Source organism: Ursus maritimus, unplaced genomic scaffold, assembly GCF_017311325.1.
Source record: "Ursus maritimus isolate PB19 unplaced genomic scaffold, ASM1731132v1 scaffold_33, whole genome shotgun sequence".
Taxonomy (NCBI): domain Eukaryota; kingdom Metazoa; phylum Chordata; class Mammalia; order Carnivora; family Ursidae; genus Ursus; species Ursus maritimus.
Genome location: NW_024425897.1, coordinates 16182760 through 16193889, shown reverse-complemented (window position 1 = coordinate 16193889; position 11130 = coordinate 16182760). Strand labels below are relative to the sequence as shown.

Sequence of the window (11130 nt, the reverse complement as noted above, 5' to 3'; positions counted from 1 at the left end):
AGGGAGGAAGTCGGAAGCAGGAGGCTAACTCTCGCGAGAGTTGCTTTTGCGCGCGAACTCTAAGTGCAAGGGTCCCGGGGTCGGATCGCGGCTAGTGGCTGTGCAGGTCCCCGGGGGCCGCGACGACCCCAGCGGACCCGGACACCTTTATCACCCCGCCATGGAGACATCAGCTCAGCAGGAGCAGCAGCAGCCCGCGGCGGCCCGGATCAGAAACCTGCCCTGGTAGGAGGAGGCCCGGCTGCCGCGGGAAAGGGGATCGGTGGCCGGGGTGGGCCAGCGGCCCGGCCGCAGCCCGCCGGACCTCGCCCCACCGCCCCCGACCTGCGGCCCGGACGGAGCCCCAGAATTTCGCCTTGACATCCCCAGCTCCCCAGTCCCTTCGGTTCTTCCAAGACTTTTGCCTGGTCTTCCCGCTGCCCTACTCCCACCGCCCCCATTCCTTTTACGCACTGGGTGACAGCGCAGGGGTTAGATCGAGCGTCTTCTGACTTTGCATCGTGCCAAAATGCTCTCTACTCTTGCCGGAATCTTTAGTGCAATTATTGCTCAAATTCTAAACTGAAATAATAATGGTGATAATAACGCTCCCCAGTTAAGTTGTATTTAAATGGCTTCCTATTAGATTAGCAGGGACCCTGTTAGATGTTTGATCTTTACAAAGACCCTAGGAGGTAGTTATTATATCAGTTGTAAAACCAAAAGGTTAAAGGACTTGCCTAAAGTCCAGAGCTAAAAGATAGGTTGGAATTTGAACCCAGGTGAATTCAGAGCTTGTACTCATAACCATCCTACTTCCACAGCTGTGTCTGAATGTTGTTTTAGAAACTGATGGGATTCGGAGGCACCTAGGTGGCTCAGTGGTTAAAGCGTCTGCCTTCTGCTCAGGTCATGATCCCAGGGTCCTGGGATTGAGCCCCTCCCTCGTTGGGCTCCCTGCTCAGTGGGGAGCCTGCTTCTCCCTCTCTGTCTGCCTGCTTATGCTCTCTCTCTGTCAAATAAATAAATAAAATCTTAAAAAAAAAAAAAAAAACTGATGGGATTCGGCTTGATGTCTTCAGAAAGCTCCAAGTTGGTCTTGTCTAGTAAGGAGTTCAGTTTGTTTTTATCATGGAAAAAACACATAACAGTTTACAGTTGTAAACATTGTAAAGCGTATAATTCCGTGACTTTAAGTCATTGAGAATGTTGCGCTACCAGGTCATGGTCTAGTTCCCAAATTTTTCATTTTACTCCAAATGGAAACTCCATACTCATTGGTAGTTACACACCATCCCCACCCTCCCCTTCCCGAAACCACTAATCTGTAGTCTCTGAATTTGCCTATTGTGGATATTCACGTTAATAGAACCAGTCTGTGGCCTTTTGTGACCGGCTGCTTTCACAGCATCATGTTGTCAGGGTTCATCCGTATTGTAGCAGATGTCGGTGTTTCATTCCTTTTTATGGGTGAATAAAATTCCATTGTGTGGATAGACCACCAGTTATTTATCTATTCGTCTTCTGATGTATATTTGGGTACGAGTACGATGTATATATTGGGTACAGTTTCTTTTTTAGAGATTTTATTTATTTATTTGAGAAAGCGAGCACAAGCACGAGGATGGGGGGAGGGCTGGGCGGTGCAGAGGGAGTGGGAGAAGCTGACTCCCCGCTAAGCAGGGAACCTGACAGAGGGCAAAATCCCAGGACCCTGAGCTCAGGAACTGAGAGCCAAAGGCAGATGCTTAACCAACCGAGCCACCCAGGTGCCCCAGCGAGTTCAATTTTTAATTTACTTTGAAATAGTAGGTGCCCATCCAGGTTGAGATTATTCATAGGCAGACAGCTGGAAAGGTGAAATGAGAGCAGCGCTATTGGCATTTTGGGCTAGATACTTGGTGGGGGCGGGCATGGTGGCTGTCCTGTGCATTGTAGGGTGTTTCGTGACATCCCTGGTGCCTATCCACTGGAGGCCTGTAGCACCCTCCACCCAACTGTGACGACTGAAAATGTCTCCAGATATCACCAAGTGTTTCCTGGAGGTCAAAATTGCCTCTGGTTGAGAACCAGTGGTTTGTATTCAGAGTTAAACGATTTTATTGCTCTTCCTCTCTTCATTAGGATATGAAAGGATTCTTCTGCACATGACAGCATGTTCTTGCATTTGTCTGTATTGTAATCCATGCTAAATTGCGTTTCAGGGTTGAAAAATACCGGCCACAGACACTGAATGATCTGATTTCTCATCAGGACATTTTGAGTACCAGTAAGCATCCATGTGTCAGTTGCTGTCATTCTAGTTGGAGGACGTGTATAAATTTCTTGGTGATATCTCTGCTGAGTAATAACCTTGAAGTATCTGACTGAGCTTTATGGAATGTTGTCGTGAGAGCTGAGTCCTTCAGATTTTTCATTGCTGCACCTGCCTCTGATTTGAAAGTAGGATTCAAGCCGACTCAAGGGCCCACGGTGAATAAGGCAACTCTCGGAACCTGATGGGGTCTCTCTTTCTTCCCAATCCTCAGTTCAGAAATTTATTAGTGAAGACCGCCTGCCGCACCTGCTTCTCTACGGTCCTCCGGGGACGGGGAAGACCTCCACCATCCTAGCCTGTGCAAAACAGCTCTACAAAGACAAGGAATTTGGCTCCATGGTCTTGGAGGTAAATAGGAGGATTATTCTTACTCTGCAAAGAACTCAAGTCTTTTACTTCTTCTCATAGATTTGTTTTACTTTGCAAGTAAGTTGCTGTGCTGGAGGTGGGGAAAGAAACAGACATAAAATATTTCAAGTCGCTTTTATCTAGAATGACATTTGGGTCTGGACTGGCATTAGCTAGAGGGCAGTGGTAGGGCTAGATATTTTTCTTTGCCTTTGCCAGCTTACATGCAAACACTCGGGTCACTCAGTGAGTGGTCACTCGGTGGCTTGCTGTCTCCCATGTGCCCATCCAGATTTCTTCTCCATGTGGCTCGCCTCTGTTCTTGCCCTGGAAGGCTGAGCTGTGTCGACTACAGGCTGCCTTGTTCTTTGGCTCCCCTTGGTTAGGTTTGGCCAATAGGGGCCCTGGAGGGAGTTGGGGGAAGGAGAATGATGCCTGGTTCTGTCTCTGGGGTCACCCCAGGCTGACAGCATCCCCATCTGCAGGGCAAATCCCACAGCCTTCTCGATGCCAACACACTCCCCCTCTCACCTCTTAAGACTCGGGGTTGGTAATGGGCCAGCAGTTGCAGCCGTATTGCATAGCTCTTGTGGTTTCTCCACACCCTGCCATTTAAAAATATTTCTTCATGTAGTTCTTTTCAAATCACTGAATTTGAGTAGGCCATCTGTTTGCTCTGAGATTTGACTGATACACTTAGATTACAAAATTCTAAATACTGTCTATTGCAAGAAAGAAAATGTCTAACTTATTTTTTTGTTATAGATCTTAGAATCTTGCTGCCACCAGTGTTCTTACTTGGTAACTTCTGGGTTGCTCTGGGTTGTGGTAGCTAAAATTAGCACGATTCTGTTCGTGTCAGGGGTGCTGTTCACTGTGGCCAGGCCAGTTAATTATTCCTCCAGAGCATGTCAGTGGTTGTCCTCGAAAGGGGGAGGAAACATAGTCACTTGCCATTGAGAATGTAATGTAATGATCTCGAGAGTTGTGAGTATTAAATACAACTGTGCTCTTGGTTTTTCAGTAGTGTTTATCCCTTAGCTTTCGTTAGACCTAGAGACCTAGCTCGCTAAGCTGGATTGATGAAAAGATAAATTCATAGATAGCACACCGACGTGTTTCTGATTTACTCTGGCTTCTCTCCTCCACATTTAGCTGAATGCTTCAGACGACCGAGGAATAGATATCGTTCGGGGACCAATCCTGAGCTTTGCTAGCACAAGGACAATATTTAAGTAAGAATCATTTGCCTAATTTCTCTCCCTAGAGATTCTAATCAGTGAGATGACAGAGCTTAATTTTTTTAATCCTCCCCTTTGCTAGTCTGTCAAGGTAAAATATGACTTTGTCAAAAGTAGCCGTGAAAAAGAGATAAAGTACAAGGACGCTAGTAAGAAGTAACGTAAATATGAACATAAAACATGATCTAAATCTGTATTAGCAAGTTCCTTGGGAAGCTTTAACTTCATTTCATTAGCTAACTGAAGACTGATTATGTCCTAAGACCGGAGGAGCTAGTTTGAATTTAAACAGAAATGAATTGAGGTGGGGATGGACAACAGGGATGGTGGTAAACAAAGAAAAGATGAAAAGACAGGCATGAGTGAAGGGCGAAGGTGGTGGAAAAAGCAGCACCACGCGTGAGTAATAGGATACCGAGTGTGCACAGAAGGAAGGCGGAGGTGCCAGAAGTAATGTAATAAAAATAGGGAAGTCAGACCTCAGTTCCTTTAAGAGTGGAGAATGACGGGCATGTCCTCTGCGTGACCACAGACGTCTGCTTCGCTCAGAGGTCAAGGAGGAATGGACGGTCTGAGGCAGGGCCTGATGGCACAGACGTACATGTAGGTTTGGGCCCGGAAGTGGAGGTGAGATTGAAGAAATCTTCAGATGGTACCTTTCATTTTCCTAGGAAAGGCTTCAAACTAGTGATCCTGGATGAAGCTGACGCCATGACTCAGGACGCCCAGAATGCCTTGAGGAGAGGTAAGAAGAACTCCCAGGTATAGTGTGTTGGCTCAGGAGTGCCTTCAAAAGAGAATTAGCAGCTTTGGACATGAGATATGCCGTGGCTTGTTGACCATTTTCATTCATCTTCCGGCCCAGAGAAATCTGCCGACCTTTCCCTGTGTATCCCACCTGACGCTCGAGACCACATCTGTATTGGGGGTTTCCCCTCTCAGCACTCTCAGCAGCTTGAAGATAGAGGCCCTGGTGGGACTTTTAAGTCTGACCATCGTTCCCTTCCACAGAGTTCAGTTTGGGGTTGGAATTTGTATTCTTAGATGGGGGGTGGGGGGTGGATGTAGAAAGTCTGTTGTTCCTAAACTGCTGGGTAGACCTTTCGGCTCTCGGTACCCTGAGATACACGGTAGCTGGGAAGATAATACTGGAAATGTAGTCGCATTCAGAAAGCCGACATGACTTCTCTCTTTGCCAAGGGGATGATTTGGCAGGGGAGGAGAGTATCATGTGAGTTGGCCCTGGTGCGGTGGATTTCTTTGAAAGGACACTGGTAATCTCACGCATTAAGATTCTGAGGTGGTCTCCGGGGTCAGCCCGGAGAGAGGAATGATCTTGCGGAGTTGTGGGGAGAAGGAGTGGACTGTAGCCCGGGTTTAAGACGGGGAAGACAGTTGGAGTGTCTTCTGATCCTAAAAGCTCTGGTGGCCTTTCTTCAGCATTTTTTTTTGCAGAATGACTGTCAGTCTGGGCATATCCCCGTGCGAGAACATCAGGTAACTACAGAACACACCTGGTGTTTCCTAAGCTTTCTGATTACGAGTTAGCACTCTGTCGAAGGCTTTAAGGCCTCGAGACAGAGTCCGCTGGGAAGGCCGCAACAAGCCATCCCCCTCCCCCACCATTAGAAAGTGGGGCGTCACTAACTTGCCAAGTGCAGTTTTATGCAAAGGGACAGGAATACTGGATTTCATCGCTTCCAGGAACAGGATGGCAGGAACGCCAGCATCATGGCACATCAGAAGGAAAGGAAGGAAGCATTTTATAAAATCCCGTTGAGGCGGCATGTTCGTCAGCTTTGGGGAGGAGCGCGGCTGGCTTCCATTCCTGGCCACCCGGCTGGCTTCCATTCCTGGCCACCCGGCCACAGTGACTCGCTCCCATAGTGCCCCGACCTGTGGACGGCCTCCAGGGCTCTGGAAGGCTCAGAAGGGACAGGAGCTGGTTTTCTTTTCCCTTGCCAGTGATTGAGAAATTCACTGAAAATACCAGATTCTGCCTCATCTGTAACTACCTGTCAAAGATCATCCCCGCCCTGCAGTCCCGGTGCACAAGGTTCCGATTCGGCCCCCTGACTCCGGAACTCATGGTTCCCCGCCTGGAACATGTCATAAAAGAAGAGAAGTAAGTCCAAGAGAAAGCAGGAAAGTCGAGGCCCTTGGGGACTGGGGGGTGTGGGCAGGGCCCTGGGCTGGCTGGCGGGTTTTCAGTCGAAGGTGATAACCCGCGTAGAGCTAAGTCGGGTGGGTGCCTGGCACAGAGTCAGCACCAGGGTCTGCGAGCTGCTGCCCTCCTCCCTGGCGTCTCATGGACAGTCTTCATAAAAGGCACTTGGTTCTTCTCTTGATTCCATCCTCCTCTCCTGGAAGCTGTCCCGATTTCCTCCTACTCTTCTTTTGTCATTGGCAACCGCGCGCCACCAGAGCCCCTTCTGCTAAGATGCCTCCAGCCTTTTGGGACTAGAAGGGAAGGTACTGAGACATTACCTTCTGTGTAGTCAGTCGCCAAGCCCGCAGCCAGCCCAGGCTGCTGCTTTTTGAAAGGCGGTGCTCTGCTTCTGTGGCCACAGGTCTCGCCAGCATGCTTGCCCCTCAGAGAACGGAATTCAAAGCCAGTTGCTCAACACAGGAATGCTTGGTCCTCAGTGAGGGTCTTTCCCGACCTGGAGTGGGCGGTGACTGCTGATGTGAAGCCCACAGCCCTACAAACCAGAGTGAATTTGGGGTCCCCCTGTAGATCGGGAGAGTACCGTTAACTCCGTCCTTCCCTTTTCTTTCGTTATTTCAAAGCCTTAGTCGTTCCAGGGCATCTCGTTCCCTTGGTGAATGCTCGTGCTCTCTCAAGGCCTCTGACATCCCCCTGCCCCTTTCCTTTCAGAGTGGACCTGAGTGAAGATGGGATGAAAGCACTCGTGACCCTTGCCAGTGGAGATATGCGAAGGGCTCTGAACATTTTGCAGGTACGGTACCTACTGTAGCCGATCTCGAGCCGCTGCTCTGGAAGAGGTTCTCGGGAAAGACAAACGCAGCAGCTCAGCCAACCTATACATTCAGAATTCGAGAAACGGGTAAGATCTCGATCTCATCATGTACCGATGATTTCCCCCCACCTTTGGGTTTTGAGTAACTGAAAGAATAAGGTGCTGCAAACCAGGGAAAGCGAGGAAAGGGTTCTGCGGCTAGAACACCCACAGTACTGCCTCAGCTTCCTCCTGACCCGCCTGTAACGTGGTAACCACTGTGACAGCCACGATTCTCCCCCTCCATCTGCACAGAGCACCAACATGGCCTTCGGGAAGGTGACGGAGGAGACGGTCTACACCTGCACCGGGCACCCCCTCAAGTCTGACATTGCCAACATTCTGGACTGGATGTTGAATCAAGACTTCACCACAGCCTACAGAAGTATCCTTCCTCATGTCCTGCTGACGGTGCTGACGTACCTGAGGCCCTGACGGCCAGACACGGTTGGCTGCTCGTGGGTCTGGTCCGCTTGCTGTGGAAACACGGTGTCTGTGGGGGGAGCGGGTCCTCGGCTTTAATGCCCTAAAGTTCTTCCTGAAGGACTGACATGGGTACAACTTGAGGCCACCTTCCTCAAGGATGAGAGCAGCAGTTAGACCTTGGGGTCGGGGGTGGCAGATGCGATCATTTTTGAGTGGCCAGTGTTACTCTTGTTTTGCCGTGAAGTTCAAAGCCAGGGGCGGTGATAGGAAGCCTTCTGGGGGCTGTGTTCGGCTCTGTCCACTGCTAGGCAGAGACACAGTCCTATCAGAAAGCCCTTGTGGAAGATGAAAACCTAGGAAAGGTAAGAATTGGGGTCCACCCGATGCAGCCTCAGACTGAGAGAAAACTGCCATGTCGGGATTAGAAGCCCTCCTTCCAGAAGTCACCCACCAGAGTTGGGATTCAAAATTCTGTGCCACGTGTTGTTCCGGAACCTGGGCCCTTTGCCTTAACTGTTCCTCTCTAGATATTACGGAGTTGAAAACGCTGAAGGGCTTGGCGCTCCATGATATCCTGACAGAGATACACTTGTTCGTGCACAGAGGTAATTTGTGGTCTTCCCTAGTCAAGAAGCTGGGGGAGGCGGTGAGCGGGGGGCGGTTAAGAGTGGGAGGGAGGGAAGATGAGGCTTCGCTTCTGAAGCGAATAATCGGGAACCAAGTATAAACTCGGACCCGTGGTTTTAGCTTTCTCTTGTTGCTATTTAAAACTTGGTTCCAAAGCTACTCTTAACCTCTGAAACTCCTGGGGAAGAAGCTGCGGAGGGCTAACTTTATCTCCTCCAAGGGTTTGTATTTTACAACAGTAAATGGTATGTTTTAGTTCACATTTCTAAGGGTGTCTTCCCCCAAAAGGAGAGAAAGAGGAGCGTCTGTCCACGGTGTAAAGCAGAGCAGCCTTAACCAAACCATCTTAAGTGCCACCCGTGGCTGTTCTCTTCTGTACAGAGAACTGGTTCTCAACCTTGGCAGCCCGTAGGAGTCACCGCAGACCAGCTCACTGGGCCTTTTGGGGGGGGCGGCGGGGAGCTGGGCGTCGGATTTTCTCAGGCTCTCCGGCGACCTCCTGCACAGCCGCGTCAGAGCAGCTGTTCCCTCTGCCAAGACACGGCTGTGAACCTTCTGGCCCTGCCTCTGCGGGCCGCATCGGGGCGGACTGGCGTGCTAACCGCTGCCCGAGAACGTGGTCGGCTCAAGGCCAGCTCTGCGCTTTGATTGTGGAAAATGAATACGAATAGACTTAAAGATCAATAATTTGTTTTTAAAATTGGGACAGCAAGTGAGAACTTGTCTTTCAAGTTCCCTCCTCGAGCTGCCCCATTGCTAGAGCCATGTTGGGGCCTCTTCTGGCTTCATGCAATCGCTTTGGACTCTGCTCACGGAACGGATAAAAACGGAAAAGTCATCCAGTGCTCACGTCCTTAGAGGTGTGACGCTAGTGACCTGAGGTGTCCAGACAAGTTTAGTGTCCCCCGATGTTTAAGTTCATAATTGTCATGGGAGTGTTTTTTTTTTTAAGTAGTAGGGAGTGGCAGACCCTTATTCATTTGATTTTGTTTCTCCCCCACCAGTTGACTTTCCATCTTCGGTTCGAGTACATTTATTGACCAAAATGGCAGACATAGAGTGAGTACTTCCCAATTTTGAATCTTTCCCTTTTTTTAACCTGTTGTGCGTTTTTTCTTTCTACCTGCTTGGTTCCAGCTTTCTTGTCTACGTCATCCCTATCTGGCACAATCCAGGTTTTGGTGGGATCACTGAAAGAAACATGAGAAGGGTATGATTTGCTTATTTAGAGAACATACAAATGAACACAATGACAGGCTCGGCTGTTACGTATTGGAGATAAAGGCCTCTCCTTAGACCTCAAAGGCTTGGTCCACATTGGTTCTAGAAATGCCATTATTTGGAAGGCCTGCTTCAGTTCTGACATTGAGGTCGGTCATTTGGGGACAAGCAGCTATCCAGCTGTTATTAAAGGATTTTTGCGTAGCAAAGCATATTGGGGGGCAAAGTAAACATAAACTCAATTTTCCACTTCGCCTGGTTCCGTAAACGTAGTTATTAGCCCCCAGTGAAGCTGGCAGCTATCACTTGAGTGGACAGAAGCACCGGGTTCAAAACAGACACCAGCACGGGACCAACTCTACTTTGCTGTCACTGGCTTTCACGTGCACACGCGAGGTCACTTCTCCCTACATGACGAATGTCATGATTTTGCTTTCACTGGCTGGGCACTGGAAAGGTGGCAAGATGACCTGCCAGGATCCTGCTTTACTACCTAGACCACAAAACCAGTCCACCGTTCTTCCAAGTGAATTAAAAGGAAGGAAATCTTAATTATAATTTCTCTCAGTGCATTTTGTGAGGGAAGAAATAAATCCTTATCACGTCTAGGAAGCTAGCACGAAGTTCAGGATGCTGCCATTGATCACTAGCAATTTTTAATTTAATTTTTCTTTACCAGCTTGAATGTATAAATGAGTGTTCAGGGCAGAAAAGAAAATGTCAGGGGAGACACTGAAGATTACTGTCTAGGATCAAGTTTGATTACCTGCGCTCCTCCTGCAGCAAACTGTCTTTGCTCTGTCTCGTTCTCTTGTCCGTGATACTCTCTATTCTTACCTTTTGTCTGATTTCTTTTAGGTACAGACTCTCTGTTGGCACCAACGAGAAGATTCAGCTCAGTTCCCTCATTGCTGCTTTCCAGGTCACCAGGGACCTGATAGTCACAGAGGCCTAAATGCCAAGCCTGAGCCCATCGGCTGCGACTCGCAGGCCCCGCGGTGACTGGACTACAGGGGACTGAGTTACGGCTGGGGACCGAAGCCGCAGTTGCCCCCAGTTTTGGAAACCCTGTTCCAGGCATGGGCGGGCCAAGGTTTAAAAAGTACAGTGTCTGTGGCTGTTTGGAGCAGATACAAAACCGTTTTAACGCCCAGCTCTCTTACTGCACTGCCCACTTATGTCTGACAGGGGAAAAGCGCAAAAAGTTGGGGGTTCTTTTTTGGCCTTAAGGCTTTTACCATTCGGTTGCTTGGATGAGAGGAAACTGGCCTCCCCTGTTTTAGTCTAGAACCTAGGGCTTCCCAGTCTTCCGTGGTGCCTATGTCTTCTAACTCAAGGTCAACAGAACAGCTCCACAATTAAGTGCATGAACCTTACCTGAGACACTGTCCCTGCTTTAATAGGAATCAATGGGGGAAAAAAGGGTGTGAATCGATTTCTGGTCCAAACTGTTGTTCTCTTATAAACAGGCTCAGTTCTCCTTACAAACATCTTTTTATTTCTCCTCTACTAGTAGGTTCCTACTAGGGGTGCGGACAGTGAAGCGTCATTGTAGGCCTGCGGGGACAAGGCTGCACGGTCCTCCCTTGTTCACGCAGGGAGGGCAGGTGAGCTCGGGCCGGACTCTAAAGCTCCCAGTGTGGGAAGGACAGGGCCCCATGTACAGTGTAGCCGTTTCTTCCACACCAAACAGGCTGCCTTTACAATAGTGTTCCTCTCAGTAAAAATAAAGCAGCTTGCGTGTTGGCCATTAGCAAGCGACTCTTTCCTTCACAGTTAGACGCTGACGTACTCAACTTGCATTTATGTGAAAAAGCCTCCCCCCTCGTATCACAGAACAAGCTTACGCCAGAGGCTGTTCTTTATCAAGGTGTCAGCTTCTCCGACTATCAAAAGGGAGAGGTTGGTCATTGCCCTCATCCACATACACCTCGCTCCCCGAGGACCCTGA

At 49.2% G+C, this 11130-nt stretch overlaps 1 protein-coding gene across 2 annotated transcripts; it reads left to right on the top strand.

Annotated features, from left to right (window-relative positions):
• The first annotated feature begins 39 nt into the window (after positions 1-39).
• On the top strand, positions 40-10932 carry RFC5 (replication factor C subunit 5). Of its 2 annotated transcripts, XM_040619873.1 has the most exons (11): positions 40-225; positions 2184-2248; positions 2508-2644; positions 3800-3879; positions 4557-4630; positions 5851-6010; positions 6764-6845; positions 7161-7290; positions 7859-7936; positions 8963-9017; positions 10038-10932. In XM_040619873.1, the coding sequence occupies exons 1-11, from the start codon at positions 161-163 to the stop codon at positions 10132-10134; spliced, it is 1023 nt and encodes a 340-aa protein (XP_040475807.1). In that variant the 5' UTR covers positions 40-160; the 3' UTR covers positions 10135-10932. The 2 variants fall into 2 exon arrangements, with proteins under 2 accessions (XP_040475807.1, XP_040475808.1); XM_040619874.1 differs by lacking the exon at positions 2184-2248 and having other exon boundaries at positions 98-225.
• Positions 10933-11130: the final 198 nt, after the last annotated feature.

Excerpts from the sequence above, each read along its gene's own strand:
- RFC5 (XM_040619873.1), top strand. The coding sequence starts at position 161 with ATGGAGACATCAGCTCAGCAGGAGCAGCAGCAGCCCGCGGCGGCCCGG. Across the intron at positions 7,937-8,962 it reads ACACTTGTTCGTGCACAGAG|TTGACTTTCCATCTTCGGTT; the intron begins GTAATTTGTGGT and ends CTCCCCCACCAG. Across the intron at positions 9,018-10,037 it reads ACCAAAATGGCAGACATAGA|GTACAGACTCTCTGTTGGCA; the intron begins GTGAGTACTTCC and ends GATTTCTTTTAG.